At 36.3% G+C, this 25,582-nt stretch overlaps 1 protein-coding gene across 1 annotated transcript; it reads right to left on the bottom strand.

Annotated features, from left to right (window-relative positions):
- Positions 1 to 1,562: 1,562 nt before the first annotated feature.
- LOC145068964 (putative L-ascorbate peroxidase 3, peroxisomal) lies at positions 1,563 to 8,762 on the bottom strand. Its single transcript, XM_079015924.1, has 5 exons — positions 8,650 to 8,762; positions 8,399 to 8,523; positions 2,778 to 2,827; positions 2,465 to 2,530; positions 1,563 to 1,625 (listed from the first exon to the last, which is right to left on the bottom strand). The coding sequence occupies exons 1-5, from the start codon at positions 8,760 to 8,762 to the stop codon at positions 1,563 to 1,565; spliced, it is 417 nt and encodes a 138-aa protein (XP_078872050.1).
- Positions 8,763 to 25,582: the final 16,820 nt, after the last annotated feature.

Here is a 25,582-nt window from a genome sequence, read left to right as displayed (position 1 = left end):
CTATTTTTTTGGGTTCTATCCTGATGATAGCAAGAAACAAACAAAAACTTTAGTAGATAATGATTAAGATAAGTGATAAAAATGTAAAATGTTTCATATGAAGAGTTGAACAACATGTTAGGTTCCTTCAAGCAAAACAAAAACTTTGGTAGATAATACGTCTTAATCAACATACTTCAAAAAAAAAATTATTATAGCATCGTACTTTTACTTTATTTTTTCATATTACATTATTGTACTTCAAAAAATGGCTAATCTATTCAAGAAAATTACTTATTTACAAAACACCATCTCAATTCATCCTATTTCTTTGGATTCGAGTTGTATATGGTTCCCAAGGATGGTTTTTTTTAGGGCATTATACTTTGAAAACATGGAATATTCTTCAAACTACAAAGCCCTAATACGAAATCGTTTGAAAATACAATATTGTAACAAGAAAAAATCTGAAGTACGATGTTATGATAAAAAAATTGCAAAATAAATTGCTATTTACTGTATGTAGCCCATAACCAAACAAGTAAGATGCCAATTACCATAACATGGGCTCCCGAGAGAGCTACAAAGTCCATGTAGCATAAACCCATGCACTTCAACGTGTCCATCAAATGTATTGGGCCTTCAACAAGTTTAAGAATTTCAGCAACCGAACAAAACAAATGTCAAATATAAGTATATCGTTGAGTGATCCAAGAGTAAGAATGTGTCAATTTTCCATTTATGTAAGGGCTACATGAAAGAAATAGCAACATATATGTTGGTAATCAGGCAATAAATAATCTCAAAAAGTTGCACAAACTGGTATAGGGGAAAGAATGCATGTAGGGAATGTAACTGAATTCTTTTATTTGACACACAAAACAAGCTACTAACGGATTGCAATTTATAGACTCTACTATATTGAAATCTGAAATAAAGTGCTTTAATACTACCAAAACTATAACTGAAAAACTTACTACCAGGTTAACCACAATATGGTAACTGATTATTCCCTTTATTACATTAAACTCAAGTTCAAAACAGAATTAACTCAAACAATATATAGTTTCAATTATTAGTTTATTATAGCATCATACTTTCACTTATTTCTATTACCATTGAATTTTCGATTGTTTTTCTTATTAAGGCATTGTACCTTGAAAAATCTACCAAGTGTTGTACTTTAATTTCCTTTTCTTATTAAAATATTGTACATTTGAGAATCTTACCTACTATAATAATGAGAATTGCTTTGCATTTGGTTGATATTGCTATATTTTGAGAGATTTATCAAAGTACAATGCTATTATAGGAATATATGAAACTAAGATACTATAATGAATATATCAATTAAGGTTTGTTGTTGTTTGTCGCATATAACCCTTATTTTGGTGATGAAAATGAAGCCTTTTCTGCTAATCCAAAAATTATATGCTTCGTAAACAGAAAAATTGATATGATTTAGGAATTTATTATATTCTTCAATGAGAAATTTAAATAGTATATCACACACGTTAAATAAATATGAATCCAACGACAAAAAACTGAAATCTTTAAGTGAGATGAACAATGAGTGTACATAACTAGGATTCAAAACCTTTTTCAAGATCGGGGAGTCTGCCTTCCTCGGTGCACTCATTTGAATCCTAAATGAAACATGAAAAATATAAAGGAGAAGTAAATATATGGCATAAATTAATTCTCCATGATATTTCTACTTGATATATATATATATATATATATATATATATATATATATATGTATATATATATATATATATATATATATATATATATATATATTCTGTGAACCAAAAAAAAGCGTGAGAAGTTGCTAACTCCTAATCCACTCATTATTTTTCAAAACCAAAAACACCAATCTTCTCCGAATGTGTATAAGCCATATCTAGGTTCAAAAAAATGATTTAACAATTTTTTTTATTTATTTTGGAAATTTGCATATATGCACAATCAACAATCATATGGACTGTTGATAACCACAATCAGCAATCATATGGACTACATATATGCACAATCACCAGTCATAACTACAGATTGTGCTCATCCATAGTCTATACATTGTTTATTGTGTATAAATCCACATTTCCTAAAAAAAAAACAAAAAGTTCGTCCAATCTTCTTTTTAGTCTAGATATGACTTAGACGCGCCATTTGGAGAAGAATGGTGTTTTTAGTTTTGAAAAATAATGGGCTGATTATGAATTCGTAAGTTTTCACAAATCTTTTTGTTCTCAAAAGAACCTGGCTATATATATATATATATATATATATATATATATATATATATATATATATATATATATATATATAGCCATATATATATATATATATATATATATATATATATATATATATATATATATATAATGGTATAAAGTTTTACTAAAAAGGAAACTGCTTACGGATGGATAAGGCATAAGAAGAAGAAAAAAGTTTATATCAACTGCGTAGTAAATCAATGCACCTTTCTACCAGGAATAAAGTCAATAGTAGGACCACCGGTGATTCCAACAGCAACCACGCCTGCAAGCTGCCAATAGACCATTTATTGGGTGAGTACTTATTTAAACTACACATGAACCAAAAATCTTTAGTTTGTGTGCTAAAAATTAAGGTAAGTAGACAACAAAAAGAAAAACATTGATTCTAATATATCACTAGCTCAAAAAGCAGCATATTACAAACAACCATATATCTCACCTTGCTCAAGACCAACAGATTACTCTAATCTATTATTAAAAAAAAACCCTTATATTCATCAGTATGATTGAAATCACCTGAAATATGTCTGCATATGAGATCTTTGGATGCTTTGACTTTATTTCTTCTGTAATCGAACAGAAAACCGCCATTAATAAACTGAACTCTTTTCTATTATATTATCTTTGTAAAAGAAGTTAACCACGAAAACAAGAATGGGGTCAAAAAACATAACATATAGAATACGACCAAAATAAGTTATGTTTTGTAAACCGGTTGATTTAAGCTAGATAAGGAAATAAGATAGTGTGATAAACTAACTAACTGTTTCACATTTTGGTATCAAAAAGCCAACTAGTTTGGCGTACTAGACTGTATATCGAGTAATTAACCGCATATCATGCAATAAAACCAGGTGACATGCATGAGTAATTAACTGAAATAAATTCAGCATCTGGAAGCCTTATAGACTATGATTATTGAGATTTGAGAGGGTGTTTGGGATAACTTTTAAAGTGACTTTTCATTTTTATCTTTTTCTAAAAGTCAAAAAGATGTTCGGTAATCCTGACTTTTCCAACTTTTCTAATAGAGTAAATGGCATCTTTTTGAAAAGTCACAGAATCCTGACTTTTTCAACTTTTACAAAAAGGACTTTTTGGCTTTCGAAAGCTAAGTCAAACACGCTCTGAATATAGATCTCGTTAACAGGAACAGAATAAAAAAAGTCATTAAGCTTCACGTAGTAGAATTTGGTCCATGATTTAATTATGGTTGTGATATGTATGTATTAGCGATAAAATTTAATTTTAGATAAGATTGTATTTGTATTATTTAAATTCCTTTGTTATAGGGCTAGCTGTTATATATGTACGTGTATATATTGTATCTGATTTAGATGAAATATAATCAGAGATTAAATCCTCATATGGTATCAGAGCGGGTTGCGTAAAAACCTAATCTTGCCTCAAATCTTGGTCGTCGTCTTCCTCCCTCCATGGCGTCGTCTTCCTCATAGCTTCCCCTTGCCACAATTTTGCACCTGCTCACAATAAAGCTTACCTCTTCCAATTACCTAATTTGGAAGAATCAAATCAAACCCCCTTTATCCTATCAGCGTCTTCTTGAGCATGTCGATGGTACAAATCCATGCCCACCTGCTACCATTCAAACCGATGGTAAATCTGGCGCAAATCCCTCCCATCAATCTTGGATTGATGCAGATCTACAGGCTCTTTTGATTATCCAATCCTCCCTCTCTGAGGAGGCCATGGCAGAGACACTAAATCTTTCTACTTCACACGCAATTTGGCAAGATTTGGAGCAAGCTTATAGTCACGATTCCATGGAGAGGGTTCAAACTCTGCGAGATTCACTTAGGCAGATGCAGAAAGGATCCTCCTCCGTATCAGAGTTTGGCCGAAAATTCAAGGGAGTCTGCGATCAATTGTCTACTGTGGGCCATCCAGTTGAAGAGACTGATAAGGCCCACTGGTTCCTTTGTGGACTTGGGTCTGGGTTCGAGACTTTCTCCACATCCCAGCGAGCTGTCAAGCCTACCCCCTCCTTCCGCAACCTGTTATCCTATGCAGAGAGCCACGAAATTTTCATGGCTTCAATTCACAGTAATGTTGCCACTACTCCGGTTGCTTTTACAGCCAATACTACTGCAGCTTCTCGCAATCCCAGCAACTACAAATCTAGAGGACGTGGTGGAAAAACTTCCAGAGGTGGAGGTGGCAGAGGGCGTGGTGGCCGCCGCCCTCCTCACTGCCAATTGTGTAGGACCAACGGACACTATGCATCTTCTTGTCCAGACCTCTCGTCATATGGTCTCGTCATATGCAAAAGGAGGAACAGTTGATGCTAATTTGGCTCATGAATTTCAGTCAAAGTGCAACACAAATTCTGATTGGTATGTAGACTCGGGGGCTTCGACACATTTGACAAATTCAACCTCAAATTTGGACACTTCCTCTTCCTACACAGGCAACGATCGTGTTGCTGTTGGCAATGGTAATTTATTAAACATCTCTGGTACTGGTACATCTCATATTTCCCATAACCTTACCCTTTTAGATGTGCTAGTGGTGCCCCATATTACCAAGAATCTGCTTTCCATTAGCAAGTTAACTCATGATTCTCCGGTAGATATCTTATTTTCTGATACATATTTTGCTATTCAGAATCGAAGCACCAAGGATATAATAGCAAGAGGTAGATGTGAAGAGGGGCTTTACATTCTTGAGCAAGGAAATAAGGCGTTTTTAGCTGCATTAAAAAATAAGAGGACTAGTGCTTCGTTTGAAATTTGGCATAGTAGATTAGGACATGTAGCTTTTGACATTGTTACGTTATTGGAAAAATTGGGTTCTTTATCTCTTACTACTGTTTCCCCTAAACCAGGCCTTTGCTCACCTTGCCAACTTGCTAAAAGTAAAAGATTACCGTTTGATGATAACTTGAAACGTTCATTACATGTGCTTGATCTTGTTCACTGTGACTTATGGGGTCCCGCCCCCATTGAATCTACAAATGGATATCTCTAGTATGCAGCTTTTATTGATAATTTTTCCAGGTTCACTTGGTTCTATCCGTTAAAGAAAAAAATCTGACTTTGCCCAAATCCTTGACACTTTTCTCACATATGTGCAAACGCAATTTTCATGCAAAGTTAAAAACTTCCAAACCGACAGGGGCACAGAGTTTCTTAATCATCGTGTCAAAGATATTTTTGCAAAAAACGGAATACATCAGCGGGTGTCTTGTCCTTATACCCCGCAACAAAACGGTAGAGCCGAACGTAAACACCGCCACATCACAGAAACCGGTCTTGCCATGTTATTTCATGCACACGCCCCGAGTTCTCTTTGGGTTGATGCATTTACATCCGCGGTTGTCATCATCAATCGTCTTCCAACCAAGCTCCTCAACAATCAAAGTCCATTTCAGCTCTTATATCGCACGGTGCCAAACTACGACATTTTTAAAATTTTCGGTTGACGTGTGTTTCCCTATTTACGCAACTACTCACCACACAAATTGGCTCCGAGAAGTGCCCCGTGCATTTTCATTGGTTATAATTCCGCCTACAAAGGGTATCGTTGTCTTGATCCTAAAACAAATCGAATTTACACCACCCGCCATGCTCAATTCGACGAACATATTTTTCCTTTTTCATGCTCCACAGTTGCATCGGATCTAGATAAACTTTTCATCTCAACATTTGATGAAGGACTGCCATCACTCTCAACTTCAGCAGCCACAACCGCATCTCCCCAGCCTCCTGCCGAGGTGCTTTCTGCTACAAATCTGGAGCCTTGTAGCTCCTGCTCTATGTCCGCTCCTATCTCAGCCGGTTCCACTGCTCAGCCACCGCCGGAGGTTCCCACTTCACCACCCGAGATGCCGCAACAGTCCCCTGCTGTCACACCTCCGGTTACGCCACCAGTCACACCACCGGCTACACCTTCTCCATCACCACCACCCTCACCCCCACCAGCCACTCATCCTATGATTACTCGAGGCAAGGCTAGTATTATTAAACCAAAATATAGAGCAGATTTTGCATCTCTTGGCACAACAACTCTCTTTCAAGCCTTACTCACTACCTCAATTCCTAAAGGATTCAAATCTGCGGCCAAAAATCCACAATGGTTAATGGCTATGGAAAAAGAAATGGCTGCATTACATTCTAATGAAACATGGGAGCTCGTTCCTCGTCCTCACAACACCAATATTGTTGGCTCCAAATGGATTTTTCGTACCAAGTTTCATTCTGATGGCACCATTGACAGGTACAAAGCACGCCTCGTTGCTCAAGGCTTCACTCAAGTACCCAACATTGACTATTCACACACCTTCAGTCCGGTGGTCAAGGCTTCCACTGTTCGAATTGTGCTTTCTCTTGTTGTCATGCAAAAGTGGCCTCTTCACCAACTTGATGTCAAAAATGCATTCTTGAATGGTCAACTCTCAGATACAAGGTTCATGGAGCAGCCTCCCGGATTTATAGATGAAAAGTTTCCCTTACATGTGTGTCGTCTCCACAAGGCTCTTTATGGCCTCAAACAGGCACCCCGTGCATGGTTTCACCGCCTTAACACCTTCCTTCTCAGTCTTGGGTTCAGTTGTAGTAGAGCCGACACCTCATTATTCATCTTTCACAGAGACACCACTTTGCTTTATCTACTTGTCTATGTTGACGACATCATCCTAACCGGTAACAACCCATCTCTCATTAGCACTTTCATTGCACGCTTAAACAATGAATTTGCCACTAAAGATCTGGGTCAGTTAAATTATTTTCTTGGTCTTGAGGTTACATATACGGATGATGGTCTTTTTCTAACCCAAGCCAAATATGCGCATGATATTCTTACTCGAGCCGGTTTACTCGAGGCTAAACACGTCACTACACTATTGTCCACTACCGACTACTTGGTCACAACCGACACTCTATTCTCGGATCCTACGCTCTATCTTTCACTAGTTGGAGCCCTTCAATACTTAACTATTACCAGGCCTGACTTGTCTTTTGCAGTAAATCAAGTGAGCCAGTTTCTACAATCTCCAACTAATGCTCACTTTCAGGCTGTAAAACGGATCTTGCGCTATGTTAAAGGTACCATTTCCTACGGGTTGCACTTTCATCGACCTCATTCCTCCTCCGTGATTGGATATTCTTATGCCGATTGGGCACAGTGCATTGAAACAAGACGGTCTACCTATGGTTACTCCATTTTTCTTGGCGGAAATTTAGTGTCTTGGAGTGCCAAAAAGCAACCCACTGTCTCCAGATCCAGCACTGAATCCGAGTATAGGGCTATGGCAAACACCGCTTCAGAAATTATTTGGGTTACTCACCTTCTTCGCGAGTTGCATGCTTTGCCACCATTGGTTCCTACACTTCTTTGTGACAACAAAAGTGCGCTTTTCTTGAGCCAAAATCTTGTCTCCCACAAACACGCCAAACATATTGATATCGATTATCACTTTATACGTGAATTAGTGGCCTCTGGTAAACTCGATACACAGTTTATTCCCACTCACTTGCAGCTAGCCGACATCTTCACTAAAAGTCTTCCGCGACCAATCTTTGAACGTTTTTGCACCAAGCTTCGTGTTGGACCTCCACCGTTCCGATTGACGGGGAGTATTAGCGATAAAATTTAAGTTTACATAAGATTGTATTTGTATTATTTAAATTCCTTTGTTATAGGGCTAGCTGTTATATCTGTACGTGTATATATTGTATCTGATTCAGATGAAATATAATCAGAGATTAAATCCTCATAGTATGGCTAGTAGACAATATGCCACCAGTAACTTCTTTCCTAATAATGCCACAAGGAACTTTCGCCCTGATAATGTTCTTGGTGAAGAAGGATTTGATTGTGTTTTCAAAGGTCAGATTGATGAATACACTCTTCCTAATAATGCCATAAGGAACTTTCACCCTAATAAATATCATTATATCTATCTAAAAACGCAATTACATAGACCTCATCCCTAGTAAATATCAAACAAGACCGCTCGTTAATCAAACACAAAATTCAACAACATAAATATAAGCACTCTACTGTAAAGGCATCACAGCTTTAGTGTAGTAAATAACTAGTAACATAACACGACACGAGTATATAAAACGAAAAATTTGTGCCAAAAAATTTCATAGGAAAATAAATACTGTAAGTACCGCAAAAATCAATCGCAACTTTTAATCCTTTATTACAGCTTTGTTCAAACTCTTCAGGCTTCCTGATGGAGCCATTTGGACCTCCAGTTTGTGTATGTTTGCAATACGTTCCAGCATCATGAAATCTACATACAATACAATCATCAATTTCAATTCGATCATCAATATATATATATATATATATATATATATATATATGTGTGTGTGTGTGTGTGCGCGCGCGCGCGCACGCTATACAAGAAGGATCTTACGCTAAACGAAGCATGATTGGGGCGCAAGTTTTGTTGAAGATCAAAGCGCGTAGGTCTCGGCGAGCTTTCTCTATTTCTTCCTGGTACTCGGCGTCAACAACAGGCTTTCCCATGCAACAGTAACACCAGTTTCTTTTTCCAGAAAAACCAACATATCTTTCCATTGAAACGATACCCTTGACTTCTTTCTACAAAAAAAACTTGTATACTCTTTTCAAAGCCATGATCCATAATTAACACAATTTCTACTTGTATTTCATCTTTACATGAGTTGTTTATAGCCATTAATCTCGATCATTATATATAGCACTTAGGCATCAAAGCACACGTCCGTATTACGGTTTAACCCTAGCTTCTAGGTATTATGGTTTAACCGTAGCTTCTAATTCAGAACTCTAAACACATTCCAATGAAATAACCACTAGTTTTAAACTATATTAGTTGTTAATTTCGGTAATTAGCCTGAAGATATCAAAATTTCTCCATATACTATAGTATACACGGTTTGAGTACAAACCTTAACTTCAAAACTCATGAAATCATGAATTTAAGGAACCATACCTCTAATTTGAACGCCTCAATTTAATCTGTGTAGTCAACCCATCAAAGAATTCTGGATCAAAATCTGCAAAATAAGGACCATGCTCCCATTTTATTGATTTGTCGCTTTGATTACTTTTTGACGAGATCTCTGAGCTTTCGTGATAGAAAATAAAAAGTTTCTTTCGTTTTAATAAAGAGTCACCCTGGCCGACTTTAACGGATCAACGCAACATCCCTGTACGGTTTGTGTGGCCTTCTCCCGCCCAAAACAGCCTTAGAACGCTTTATTTCCACAATTCCCTACTTAACTGGCTAAACACTATTTCTTTATTAAAGTGGATCGACAAGGTTAAGCTTAATGTCGTCCAAATAATTTTTTTTTTGACGCATGCATTATCACAGCTTCTTGGATCATTTGGTGTTGCTACATAGCCTTATGTTTGGAGCTCGATCTCAAAATGCGAAAAATTGAGTTTGACCAAATTGTCACCCAAGCCAGGTTATAATTGTAAGCTTAATTGGGTTGGTTAGTTACACAACCGTTCTTGTTGCTATGTATGGGGTCCCTATTTTTCTTTAATAAATATAAATATATTTTAGGAAAAAAATGAAAATAAATATAATAAGGGTAATATAGTATAAACTAGGCCAAAAGAACCATGGAGCTAAAAAAATCAAGGTTTTAACTAAACCATGAAGCCACAAGGACCATTTTTGCAGTTTTGTCTAAAAACTATGTAATAAAAGTTTATGTGTTCCTTCTTTTAACTAGGAAGCTATGTATATGGGCCCCTCGATGATCTGACATCTTAAGAGCTTGGCCAAGCCCTGACTAAATTAATGTGTTCGATTTAGAAATCAGATGTGATCGTCGGAAATCTTTATCAAGAAACAGAATTTTGAACGTTGAAATTGATTCTTATCCATGTCCAATGCTCATACAAATATCTAGAAAAAAAAATAATAATTGATCACTTATTTTAGGACTAAATTGTGATCCAGATAAGAGTTTGGCAATTGTATTAGATGACTATTCTTTGTTGATTGTTAGTGAAGTATTAGACCTTAAAAGTTAACAACTTGTCTAGGAAACAGTTAGAAATAGTGTCTAAGGTCATTAATTGTTTGGTAATATTTCTAATAATAGTAGGGTCTTTTTGGATTGGCTTTATAACATAATTAGCTATAAGAAAATGGCGAAAAATAGGTTATTAATTTATTAAGTAGTTAATAGGTTAATTGGAAATTATTTTGCAATTAATTCTACTTTGGGTCATTCATCCATTGCAAGTTCTGGGAGTCACAAGGTCTCAATCAAAGCAACAAGAGGTTAGTATTTTATCCTTCTTTAGTTTGATTTTAAAGTAGGTTGTTATAACTAGTAAAACCTATATCTAAGGGTGCATGTACACATAAGTAATTTTTTTGTTTCTGTTGCCTTTATCGTATGTATTGATGGTATAAATAACCAACAATAATACCCCACTTTTCGATTTGCATCGTCCAAAGTAAATATACTACCACATGCCCCATCTAATCTACATATCAACTATTACACACACACGTATGTATATATATATATATATATATATATATATATATATATATATATATATATATATATCCAAAATATTCACCATAATAATAAAAAATTTATTGATAAAATAATATGTTCCACAAATTGCACTACATGTATCAACAACATTAGGTGTTAGAGTAGAGTTTCAACTTGCCACTTTATCAACACCTATTCAACAAATAACAAGTTCCTCAAGACATGTTACAATCTACTATGAGCTAAACTTTATGACCAATTGTCACCAAACTAATCAAACTTTACAATACAACTTCTTACTAACTCAATCCCGTAAGCTACTAACTAAATCTCTAAATTCTAACAATTCCACATGTTAGAGTTTATAGCCCCTATCAACCAGTTTGTGGAATTCACTGTAAGATTTACAACAAAGTTCATAATAAAACCATATTATGACTTTTAACAACTAACTTGAGTTCTAAAAACCGTTCATAATTATGCTTTAAGACATGATAATTTAAGAACAGAGAAAGATAATACCTCAGCTCGGTCGACAACTCGTACCCTTGCGTTCTAGCACCGACTATACGATCATAAACCCGAGAATTAACTCACTCTAGCTCTTTTTGTATTTCAATGTGTTCAAAACCCTCCAAATGAACACAAGACTCCATTTATATACACCAAAATTATGAGGAATCATGTCGCGACTTACGCCACACGTCTCAACCATCTGTCACATGTCTCGACTTCTCAGCACGTTCCCAACACCAGACACTTTGTCATGTCACAACCAATATCACCATGTTGTCACAACCAATATCACCCTCGTGTCGCGACCTTTGACCATTGACCAAGACTTGACCCGTCTTTGATTGTCACGTTGTGCATATATATAGGCGTGTCGCGTCTTTCCAGAAATGGAAATCTACTTTATAACTTGTCATATTCTCCTTCCATTTCACAACTAAACACCCATACACCTTCTATAAACAGCTTAAAGCAACTTTGTGCTTTATTTATCCTACTTGTTCGATAAACAAGTTATACTCCTTCAAATAATACATCTTACAAAAAATGGGTATTACAATGATGTTTCTAGTTTCATCAAGTGAATCAAGAATCTTTAAAACTAACAGTTAGTTTTCTCAAGGTTAAACAAACAGTTATGTAACACCCAGAATCCAGAAGGCTAATTAAGGAAAGAAAAACTTCAATTAAGAAGTCAACTCGTCGAGTCCAGTGATGAAAACTCGACGTGTTGGAATGCTGGACCGTGCTTTTTAGAAGACCAACTCGACGAGTTGGGGAGGACCAACTCGACGAGTTGGACTGGGTTTGGGAAACCCTAAATGTGACATCCCCAAATTCGCGGCCAGAAAAGACCGATTTAATTTATGCTTTTAAAATAATTTCAGAGTAATCCTTTGATTAAAAGAGTTGCGGAATTTGCTCCCAAAACATAATATGATAAAATAAAGTTTATCAAAGCATTTCTTAAAGAAATGTATTTTCATTATATAACAAAACTCGGGATGTCATGTTCCGATAGAAACCAAAAGCATAAACAGTACAACATAGACCTTACAACTACTGGTCTATAAACAAAATATCTTCACAAGTTGTTCAACTTATGCTCTCGCGCCACTACCTGTAATTCAAAGAAACTGAGTGGGTCAGGCTTAGGAGCCTGGTGAGCATATAGGGTTTTCAAACCACAATAAATAATTATATTAATTTCATCAACCAACAATAACCCGATTACCCATCCTGTTATCCTCACTTTACGTCCCTAAAACAACAACTATCACTAGGGACCTAGTCTAGGATTTTTCATCGGGATTGACATTATTGCAAAGGGGTTTCCTCGACAATAGATGTCCTAAAGGCACCCCATGAGGGGGATATAGTACACCGGTGAACACATCGTTCACAACACCTACAGGTTATAAACCTGCCAGCGTTCCACTGGACAGTCTAGAAAGAGTCTGTGGTCGTCATCCATACTCCACTCGATGACTAGATCAACAACAACATCGATGCCTCTCATTATTTTATCACACGTCAACTATCTACACATGTTTTACCCAACATTTTTGTAGATAACAATATACTTATACATTCATATACAGCTTAAAACCTGTATAAAATATTGGGTAAATTACACGATTCGTCCCTTGCTCAAGTGCCAAATTACACGTTTAATCCTTATTTTCAAAAATTATCTCGGACCGTCCCTGTAATATTTGTTTCTCACTCGGACCATCTCTGACGGACATAAAATGACTATTTTATCCTTTTTATTTCTTTTTTGATATATTTTTTGATTTGTTTATTATTAACAATTAAAAAGAAAAATAAAAATAATGCCCAGCACCACAAACCCACAATCTCTACCCTAACCCCACTTACAACCCTCTATCCTTTCATATTCACTGTATCTTCTGTTTGTGCTGCCGGAGCTAGAGAAAGATGGATCGCCGGAGATATTACTGTCGTCGTCGGAGCTGCTGGGAGAGAGAAAAAGAAGAGAATCACTTTGTTGGAGATATCTTATCGTTCCCCTTCCCTTTCCCTTTTTCCTTCGGCCTTCCCAAACCACACCATATCAACACCACCTCTGATCCATTCAAATCCCACCACCATCACAGATGTGTCATTGACAGTTGCCCACCACCATCGCCGCACCTCCGATTGGTGAACCTGGAAGGAAAAAAGAAGTACAAATTATGTGGATTATTGGATGTTATGGGTAGTGGTTTCCAAATTCATGGCGACAAATTTCAGATTGAGGATTTCCGACGGATGAAGGTGGTTTCCAGCGTTCAAATTGAAGAGGAGGAAGGTTTCCGGTGTCTGTTGACACCATTCCGACATCACCAAGAACACACCATCATAGGTGCTTCGTACGTATTGAAGAGTCTGCCATTGTCTCCCTCTTTCTCCCCTACTCCCGATAATAACCCAAAACCCTAGCTAACCAGCGCCTCCTCCGCCCTTCTTCTCCATTTCCTACAAAATCCAAACCCTAGCTCAGTGTTCGTGACCTAAGCAACCTCATCAGTGTAGACGACACCGCCCATTTGCCTCCCTGATGCCAGAAACAACCGCGACACAACTGTCACCCTCCTCGTCGGGATCCAACATCATAACTAATACTCCATAGTTCCCCCTCCTTCGTTCTCAGCGAGACTAACTACCATCATAGCCACCATACATCGTCATCAAACTCCATCTTCTTCAGTACTTGTTGAACCATCAAACGAATTTACATGCTTTCAAATAGATCTGATTTTGAGAATGTGACAGAGGTCGAAGGGAGAATGGGAGTGTAAAAGGTGCCTGGTGAAGAAGGTGACATGTGGGAAGGGATAATAGGTGTGTGGGTTTTGTTGGTATCAATGGAGGTCGTTTTAGTGGCAGTGATAGGCGGTCGGAGACGGTACTAGGTGGTGGTGGTGGATGGCCGACGATTGTATCTCTTTCCTACCTGAAAGTTCAAAAGAGTTGGGTGTGTTTGGGTGGGTCGGGTATAAATGATGGATTATTCAATTATTTATTAATATAAATTGAAAACAAATAATAAGAAAAATAGAAAAGAAACTGAGAATGGCAAAATAGTCATTTTATGTCCGTCAGGGACTGTCTAAGTGAAAAAACAATATTACAGGGATGGTCCGAGTTAATTTTTGAAAATAGGGACTAAACGCGCAATTTGACCATTCGACCAGGGACGAATCGTGTAATCTACTCTAAAATATTAATTCATTACTCACTCCAAATACACAGATAATATATATATATATATATATATATATATATATATATATATATATATATATATATATATATATATACATAGCACGTATTCTATAGAAGATACTTCATACCTATGTGTTAGAAGAAAGGGATTATACACTCACTCAAAACGTATACTTAATACATTCAAACAATACTTGTATTAAAATCGTGTTATGAAAGAGACTATGCACTCACTTGATAAGACGATTATCGGACAGCACTACGGCTCTTCAAGTAGTATTCTTCAATGAAACTGGGATATCTTCACACACCGGGCTTCTCGCGGGCAAAGCTTCGACTTAAAACTCTTTTCTTCTCGGGATTTTCGGAGCTTCGGGACTGGCTTCGGGTGTCGGGATGATCCCGGGGCTTCGGGGGTGCTTCAAGATGGCTTAGATAGGGCTGAAAATCCTGAATTCACGTCGAGAACCTCAAATGTTCACATCGTGAACTCGATCCTGCATAGGTCATTGCGTTCGTCATCAGGCCACCAGCTCTGAAAGGCTTCCATCACATGCTCACGTCGTGAACTCTCTGTTCACGTCGTGAGCTTTGACACAGGGGTTGAAGTTCGTGCCCCGAACTTCAGAAATTCATATCTTTCGCATACGAGCTTCGTTTTCGACATTCTTTATATCCACGCGTAGGTGAGTTTATGCTCTACAACTTTCATTTAGACTCCGTCGGCTAATTTTGACTTTATTTTTATTATATTATTTTTAGTAGGCCGGGACAGGAAAACTCCGTTAAAAATTCATAACTCCTTCATCTGACGTCCGTTTTTGTCTGTCTTTTTACCGTTGGACTACTATTGACGAGATCTTCGATTCTCGTTTAGATTGTTTCGACTAGAAATCACTCGACCACATATTCGAACTTTGGGTTGCATACTGCTAAGTTGAAACTTAGAAAAATCATAACTTCTTCATACGAAGTCAGATTTAGACGTTTTTTTTACGTACGCTCTCAATTTAACGTATTCTACAACTTCCGTTTAAATCACTAAGACTAAATATTGCTCTATCGTAAATTCACTATTTACATCACATAGTGTCGTACCGGTTCTGTCGTGAAACTTCGATAGGTCATAACTTTGAACTGTTGATTTTGACAGTTGACTTGGACCTTGACCAAGGGTTGACTTTTGGACTTTTGGGACATTTTGGGAATTGGAAATTTATAAGAATGGTTCTATGGTGCATTTAGGTGGTGGATTTGTACTGGCAATCCAAAAGCTTGAGTTTATCTTCGAGTCGACAGTGCGAGGTGAGTTATCCTCACTATACCAATGGGTCTAAGGCACTAATGCCGACCCTTTATATAATTGTATCTGGATTATGGCATGATATGTTTATTGATTACATCCTGGTAGTTAGGATGGTGATATGCTTATGCTTAGTGACTTGGTTAGGTCAATGTCTTGGTCATAGGATGATGCTATGTTAGTGTCCGGTTAGGTCTATATCGCGGTTATTGGGATGTTGCTATGAATAGTGATCTGTTAGATCGGTTTGACTGTTATATGATATGAGCTAGCATATGATATTTATGTGCACTTGTTTGTTTGATTGGGGGTTGGGTTGAGGCGGTCCTGCTTTTGTGCTGTAGGCCAATATACCCGGTTAGCGGTCCGGATAGGCTGTAGGCCTTGCGAGGCGGTCCAGTCATGCCAAAGGCTTGGGAGCAGTCCAGATAAGTTGTAGGCTCTGCGAGGCGGTCCAGTCAGGCTAAAGGCTCATTATGCATGTTGTTCTGTGTTTGTTATATGAAATGGTTATATTTGTATGACGTTGGTATGAATAGGGATCTGTTAGATCGGTTTGACTGTTATATGATATGAGCTAGCATATGATATTTATGTGCACTTGTTTGTTTGATTGGGGGTTGTGTTGAGGCGGTCCTGCTTTGTGTTGTAGGCCAATATACCCGATTAGTGGTCCGGATAGGCTGTAGGCCCTGCTAGGCGGTCCAGTCATGCCGAAGGCTTGGGAACAGTCCAGATAGGCTGTAGGCTCTGCGAGGCGGTCCAGTTAGGTTGAAGGCTCATTATGCATGTTGTTCTGTGTTTGTTATATGAAATGGTTATATTTGTATGACGTTGGTATTTTGGGGGAACTCACTAATCTTTCAGGCTTACAATTTCAGTTTATTGTTTCAGGTACATCAGGCGATCGCGGCAAGGCGAAGGCATGATCATACACAGCTCCTCACAATTTGTTTATGTTTCTGGGAAAACTCTTATATTAGATATTTTCGAAATAAACTTTGTAATGATAAATGGTTTTAAATGTTTTGAAAAAGTTTTAATTTGGCATGAAATTTCGTTGGGTGTTACACTCGCACACCCGGTAATGCATGTGTTGTACTTGAAACGTCTTCCTAGTTGTATTGTGACTCTTTTAGATAAACCTCTTAACAAATTAGAAGACCTACTATACTACGGTGAGTGATTTTATCGAAAGTTTGATTTCATAGATTCGAAATGAGAAACTGTCATCCCATTTAATCTAATCGGGATGTCCTGTACCCAACATGTTTCTTGGTAGGAGTAACATGAAGCTCAGAATTAGGGATGTATTCAAGACGCTCTCCAAAAAGGGAATTGATCTATGGTCGATTTCGTAAGAATTTATAGTTAGACCTCATAAAAAAAGTCTTTTTCTTTTGTGGAATTAAGCAGTTCCTTTTTTAGAAAGAAATTATGTTTAAGTAGGCAAATAGAAAAGATGTCATGGTTACAAGAGTCTATCTATCGCATATAGACTTTAAGGGCATCGTGGCCTAATCGTTGAGGTGAAGTCGGGACCTAAAAGATCAAATGGAACAGTACAATAGACAAGTAAATTCCTTCTGAATTCTAAGGTACTCTCTTTCATTAAGAATTATAGGATTCATCATTCGAGGGGAAGTAGACTACTCAAGAATTTCTCATTTCATTTATGTCATAATTGAATAAAGAATTCATTAAATCTAAATAAAAATAATTAAGGAAGACGGAATCCATGAAATTTTGCTTGGTCTTCACTGGAAACTTGATTAAGGAGTAGATCTTTTTGGAGTTTTCTAGAATTTGAAAGCGATAAATCCTTTCTTTTTTTTTTGGTATACCTACTTGAGCCGGATGAAAGAAAACTTTCACGTCCGATTTTTAGGGGGGGGGGGGGGGAGATCCTATCCCAATTTTTATTTTGCTAGGCCCATAGATAAAAAAAACTATTTTTTTACGATTCCAGGGTTTATTAAAATATGAAATTCAACCCTGGAAATACAAGATCCCCATTTTTTTACTACCCGGAGCTTCGATACATTTCGAAATCGAGAGATGTCTACCGGGGGAGGTTCTATCAGACAACAATTAGCCAATATAGATTTACGGATTATTATAGACTATTTGGAGGAAGAGGAACCCACAGGGAACGAATGGGAAGATCGAAAAGTTGGAAGAAAAAAAGATTTTTTGCTTAGACACATGGAATTGGCTAAGCATTTTATTCGAACAAATATAGAACCAAAATGGATGCTTTTATGTCTATTACCAGTTCTTCCTCCTGAGTTGATACCAATATATCATACAAATGAAGATAAACTAGTGACCTCGGATATTAATGAAATCTATAGAAGAATTATCTATCGGAATAATACTCTTACAGATCTATTAACAACAAGTATAGCTACGCCAGAAGAATTAATAATATCTTAGGAAAAATTGCTACAAGAAGCAGTGGATGCACTTCTTGATAATGGAATCTGCGGACAACCAATGAGGGATGATCATAATAGAGTTTACAAGTCGCTTTTAGATGTAATTGAAGGCAAAGAAGGAAGAGTTCGCGAGACTATGCTCGGTAAATGGGTCGATTATTCAGGGCGGTCTGTGATTGTCGTGGGCCCTTCACTTTCATTACATCAATGTGGATTGCCTTGCAAAATAGCAATAGAACTTTTCCAGGCATTTGTAATCCGTGACCTTATTAGAAAACATCTTGCTTCGAACATAGGAGTTGCTAAGAGTCAAATTAGGGAAAAAAATTTGATTGTATGGGAAATACTTCAGGAAATTCTGGATGACCATCCTGTATTGTTGAATAGAGCGCCTACTCTGCATAGATTAGGCATACATGCATTCCTCCCCGTTTTAGTGGAAGGGCGTGCTATTTGTTTACATCCATTAGTTTGTAAGGGCTTCAATGCAGACTTTGACGGGGATCAAATGGCTGTTCATGTACCTTTATCTTTGGAGGCTCAAACAGAGGCGCGTTTACTAATGTTTTCTCATATGAATCTTTTGTCTCCAACTATTTGGGATCCGATTTCGGCACCAACTCAAGATATGCTTAGTGGACTCTATGTCTTAACGAGTGGAAATCGTCGGGGTATTTGTGTAAATAGGTATAATCCATGTAATCATAGAAACTATCAAAATGAAGATACTAACTATAAGTATACAAAAAAGAACCCTTTTTTTGTAATCCCTATGATGCAATTGGAACTTATCAGCAAAAACGAATCAATTTAGGTAGTCCTTTGTAGTTGCGGTGGCGACTAGATCAACACGTTATTGCTGCAAGAGAAGTTCTCATCGAAATTCACTATGAATCTGTGGGGACCTATTATGAGATTTATAGACATTATCTAATAGTACGAAGTATAAAAAAATTCTTATATATATATATATATATATATATATATATATATATATATATATATATATATATATATTCGAACCACTCTTGGTCATATTTCCCTTTATCGAGAAATAGAAGAAGCCATATAGGGGTTTTGGCAGGGATGTTGTAATTTTATTCTACCAACGGGAATTCGAGTCTCTCCGGGTTAACTAGGACCAAAAGTGCAGAATTTCTACGTGAATCAAGATCTAGAAAAGGAAGTTTTCCAATCACTGACTCAAGCCCAATGTAAAATTCTACTCAGCGCAATATGGAGGTATTGATGGCAGAACAGCCCACTCAGGTCTTTCACAATAAACTGATAGACAAAACTGCCATGAAACGTCTGATTAATCGATTTATTGATCACTACGGAATAGGATATACATCACATATCGAAGATTAAGAATAGACTTTGGGTTTCCGACAAGCTACCATCGCATCCATTTCATTAGGAATTGATGATCTTTTAATAATACCTTCTAAAAGATAAGACGCTGAACAATAGAGTTTTATTTTGGAAAAACACCATCATTATGGGAATGTACACGCGGTAGAAAAATTACGTCAATCGATCGAAATATGGTATGCCACAAGTGAATATTTGCGACAAGAAATGAATCCTAATTTTCAGATGACCGATCCTTTTAATCCAGTCCATATAATGTCTTTTTTGGGAGCCAGAGGAAATGCATCTCATGTACACCAATTAGTAGGTATAAAAGGATTAATGTTGGATCCTCAAGGTCAAATGATTGATTTTCCCATTCAAAGCAATTTACGCAAAGGACTGTCTTTAAAAGAATACATTATTTCTTGTTACGGAGCACGTAAATGGGTTGTGGATACCGCTATCCAAACATCAGATGCAGGATATCTCACGTGCAGACTTGTTGAAGTAGTTCAACACATTGTTGTACGTCGAACATATTGTGGCACTGTTCGAGGTATTTTTGTAAGTCCTCGAAATGGAATGATGACGGATAGGATTTTTATCCAAACATTAATTGGTCGTGTATTAGTAGATGATTGCTACTAGAAATCAAGATATTGGGGTTGGACTTGTCAGTAGATTCATAACTTTTAGAGCACAACCAATCTCTATTCGAACCCCCTTTACTTCTAGGAGTACATCTTGAATTTGTCAATTATGTTATGGCCAGAGTCCAGCTCATGACGACCTGGTCGAATTGGGAGAAGTCGTAGGTATTATTGCAGGTCAATCTATTAGAGAACCAGACACTCAATTAACATTAAGAACTTTTCATACTGGCGGAATATTTATAGGGGGTACTGCAGAACATGTCCGAGCCCCTTCTAATGGGAAAATAAAATTTAACGAGCATTTTGTTCATCCGACACGTACACGTCATGGACATCCTGCTTTTTCTATGTTCTAGAGACTTGTGTGTAACTATTGAGAGTGAAGATATTATACACAATGTGTGTATTCCGCCCAAAAGTTTTCTTTTAGTTCAAAACGATCAATACGTAGAATCAAGACAAGTGACTGTTGAGATTCGCATGAGAAACTCCACTTTGAATTTGAAAGAGAAGGTTCAAAAACATATTTATTCTGAATCAGAAGGCAAAATGCACTGGAATACTAAAGTGAACCATGTACCTAAATTTATATATGATAATATTCATCTCTTACCAAAAACAAGTCATTTATGGATATTATTAGGGGAGCCTTAAAGATAAAGTCTAGGCCCTTGTTCGATCCACAAGGATCAACTGAAACATTTTAGAGTTACAAAGATAGTTATTAAATCGTTAGCACCACATATAAAAAATTCCTCCTGTAGTAATTGTTAATACGAATAAGAGAAACTCTGTTGTAGCCATTTCTGTACATTCAATGTACTCTATGGATAGAGGAATACATAGAGGTGAACATAGAAAAATAAGAAATTGAAAGATTTTGTTGAAATTGTTCGTTTGGAAATTTCCCTAAAAGCTAATCATAGGTTCCTCTCTCCATCGGAACAATAGGGACGTTATGCTCATTACTAAACTTGTTGAAGAGATGAAATATAACCAAGGTATATCTTTTTTATCAGAGCTTGAATCGATCATCAGAAGAAGAATTAGGCCAAAAATTAGGATACATTCTGGGAAAATCAAATTTCAATCAAAGAGAAGCAAATGAAAGGCTTTCATAAAAATTCTCGTAGAATCGAGAATGAAGTTTTCATTCTATACATGCCAGATCATGAATTAGTAACTGCATCCAATTTCTAAAAAAATCTCAAATGTTTCCATTTTTGGAATGGAATATTTATGGAATCTCCATGAATAGGATCAAACCTTATTCCATGGTATTTACATGAGGTTCTTCTTTCTTATTCTTAAGAAAGTCCCCGAGAGGGCTTAGTTGATCCATGATTTATGTTTCATCTTTTGTTTCCTTTTTGTTTGTTTCGATACATATATTGATCAATTCTGATTCTTTTTTTTTTCTCTTGATTCTTTTCCGATCGATATGTATAGATCCTGTTCATGGATTAACAAAAATGTGCAAAAGCTCTATTTAACTCTGCCATTTTATAAGTCTCTTCCCTTTTGCATATGGCATCGCCACTCCCTTTGGCAGCATCCACTAATTCAGAACTTAATTTGAAAGTCATATTTCAACCTGGACCTTTTCAGGATGCCGCTAATAACCAACGAATGTCAAGTGCTTTTCCTTGTGTGGATCCTATTTTAATGGGAACTTGCTGTGTCGATCCACCTACACGTCTTTCTTTTACTGCTATACACGGAGTTACTCCATATATTGCTTGACCTAAAACAGATAGTGGATTTGTTTATGTCTTTTGTTGAATCTTTTTCATGGCTCGATAGATAATTTGATAAGCCAATGATTTTTTTCCGTGTTTCAGAATACGGTTAACCAACATGTTAACTAATCGATTACGATAAATTGTATCGGATTTTGCAGTTTTTTCTTCTGCAGTACCATGCTCCAAAAACTTGGAGATCTAACTACAAGAAGCAAATAGGTTGATATTACATTTCTTTGGTGTCTTTCGAATCTATTTTATATTTTTGATATAGGGTACCAATATTTATTTGCATCGTCATTTTTTTGTTACTCTTGCTCTTTCTTTATTCGGGATATGATCCCCCAAATAAGAAACAAAAAATAAACAAGTACGGAAGCTATAATTGTAAACCACGATCGAAAATATGGAAGCATTGGTTTATACATTCCTCTTTGTCTCGACTCTAGGGATAAATTTTTTTGCTATCTTTTTTAGAGAACCTCCAAAAGTTCCAACTAAGAAAATGAAATGATTTTTCATTATCACAATTGAAGTAATGAGCCTCCCAATATTGGGAGGCTCATTACTTCAATTAGTCCTCGTGTTCCTCGAATGGATCTCTTAGTTGTTGAGAAGGTTGCCCAAAAGCGGTATATAAGGCGTATCCAGTAAAACTTACAAGTAAACCAGATATAAAGATAGCGACTAGGGTTGTTGTTTCTATTATTATATAATTTCAAGACCACAATGGATCTATGATAAGATTGTTTATTTACAATGAGATGGTATACAAAGTCAAAAGATTTCAATGAATACAATAAGATTTATGGCTACACAAACTGTTGAGAACGGTGCTAGATCTGGTCCAAGACGAATTACTATAGGGGATTTATTAAAACCATTGAATTTGGAATATGGTAAAGTAACTCCTGCGTGGGGAACGACCCCTTTGATGGGTGTCACAATAGCTCTATTTGCGGTATTTTTATCTATTATTTTGGAGATTTATAATTCTTTCGTTTTATTGGATGGAATTTCAATGAATTAGATCCATAAGAACCCACAAGTCCTAACTTTTCAATAAAAAATGAATCATTTACGGCTCGGATTTCTAGCTCATTCTATTTTGGTAGTTCGACCGTGGAATTTATTTGTTTTTGTATTTCATACGAAATAGAACGCTTACAATGGATATAAAGAAATTCTTTGATTGGTTCTTCCCAAAGGAATGATCTATTTTATTTGACTGATGGGGCCAACAAACAATTAATTATAACAAAAAAAATATCTAAAACAATCTAAATTAGAAATTCAATAATAACTAAAATAAAGAAAAGGGTATCGTCTTTAATTCGAAACGTCTAGTGATCTTCAACCAATTATGCGCTTCAATATAATTACCAGGAGTAAGTGATATAGCCTGTTTCCAATACTCAACGGCTTGGTCGAACCAAGCCTCTGCAATTTCAGAATCCCCCTGCCGAATGGCCTGTTCTCCTTGGTCGGAATAGGTGGGTTAATTCCTTCCCTTAGAACTGTACTTGAGAGTTTCCTACCTCATATAGCTCGACAGTCAACTCTTTTTGTACCCCATTTGAATCTACCATATCTAACTGAATAAGATTTCTCGTAGATCTATTCTATTTTCGGGTTAACGAAAAGAAGTTAATAAAATGAGTTTCAAACTTAAATCTTAAGTTTCGATTAAAAATCCGGTTTATTTTTGTTTTATCTTTTCTCCCACCTTCAAAAGTATAAAACATAGACATTTCGTCTATCATTACAATTTTCTGAAAGGTAACTATCTCAGTTTCATATCATATAGAAATTTATATAGAATTTTTGAAAAAGAATTTCGAAAGGTAAAAACTTACTATCTTTGGGATCTGATCCTACACCGCTGCTCAATACCTTAGTGGATCGAATCTATTACATAAGTGGATTCCTAACGTTTGTCTCACATCATGACATAAGTAAGCAGTTATTATTGTATCGGCCCAAAACCTCGCTAATTGATCTTTACGGTGCTTACTCTATCAATTAGATCCTTTACCCATAGAATAAAACAGCTAGGCATATCTATTTCTTCATATTTCAACTTCTATGAAGTTTCTTTTCTACAGCTGATAAAAATCGTTGTTTTAGACAATGCATATGTAGAAAGCCCAGTTTTCTAGTATTTACTCGCGAATTTTATCTTTCTTTACTTTTTTCTTTCTATAGCGGAGATAGTCGCACGTAATGACTGATCATGGCCATATTATTAAAAGCTTGTGGTAAGAATGGGTTTCGTTCGAGCGCTCGAAAATAATATTCCAAAGCTTTCGTATGCTCTCCGTCACTTGTGTGGATAAGTCCTGTGTTATAGAGTATATAACTTCGGTCATAGGGATCAATTTCTAGTTGCATAGCTTCATAATATTTTTGTAAAGCTTCCGCATAATTTCCTTCGGATTGAGCTGGCATCCGTTATGGTCGTCATTCAATTCAAAGAATCTCCATTATAGAACCATACATGAGATTATCATCGCATAGAGCTGCTCCCTCATGTGCATAATGATAAAATGGTATATAAGATGAAAATCTTATCATTATGAACTGAGTAGGGCTAGTGTTTTTACAAGAAATCTCTAGCCAACCTTCCTGCAAGAGATCCTTTCTTAACATTAAACGTATTGGTACTAGAGAGAAATGATAACTCCAATAATTTCTTTGTTCCCAATGCTTCCCAATTTCTAGGAATTAGTCACTTAACCAGCCTTCGATGGTTATACGGGTATTCAAAATACAAACGAGATGGATGTTTGTTGTCCCAACCATTCTTTTAATCCCAAGCCTGCTAAAGACAAGGATAATTTATAACAAAGTTTTCGTGTTGTTGATTCCTAGATGTAGTGCTTCTTCCCCTCTGCTGTCTATTGGTACTAGTGGACTAGGATTGACGGGTAATACCACAGGTATAACCTTTCGCTCAATACTAGAATTGAGATTTGAAACATAGCATCTAAGGCTGCATTAATTTAGGATATAAGACAGAATGAATTATTTTATTTCCAAACTTTACCTTCAACAAATGTAGATTTTTATCTTTTTTCCCCATCACGAATCATGTGTATTTCTCGTAAGACTGAGATTAATAAGAAAAAGTCAAATCTCACCATCTCTATAATAGGTAAATGCCTCTTGTTCTCCTAAAGTTGTCGGAATTATTTTTAATAAGATATTGGCTACAGTTGAAAAGGTTTTATCAATAAAATTTCTATTTATCCGCGATCTAGGCATAGGTAGCAATCCATTCTATCATTGTTCTCATTACTTCTCGTGGGAAAATAATCTCACAATAAAAAGAATTCTACAGTACGAAATAACATAAAAACAGATTAATTCTCATTAAAAAAAACAAAAAAAGATATAGTTCTTCTATTCAAAAATTCAATATTCAAATTATTATTTTTTACATTACAGGAATTGATAAAAATTAAGAAAGAAATATGGTAATCGGATTCGATTCCATCTTACTTGAATAGTCTACCAACGAAAGAAACTATTCTTATTTGATTGAAGTTACAGCTTAGAATAACCTCAGTTGATTTAAATATGATACAAAGAAGAAAAAG

Source organism: Lactuca serriola, chromosome 8 (assembly GCF_051521515.1).
Source record: "Lactuca serriola cultivar US96UC23 chromosome 8, Lser_US96UC23_V15, whole genome shotgun sequence".
NCBI lineage: Eukaryota > Viridiplantae > Streptophyta > Magnoliopsida > Asterales > Asteraceae > Lactuca > Lactuca serriola.
The sequence above is the reverse complement of the archived record's forward strand: the minus strand, read 5'-3'. Positions and strand labels throughout refer to the sequence as shown.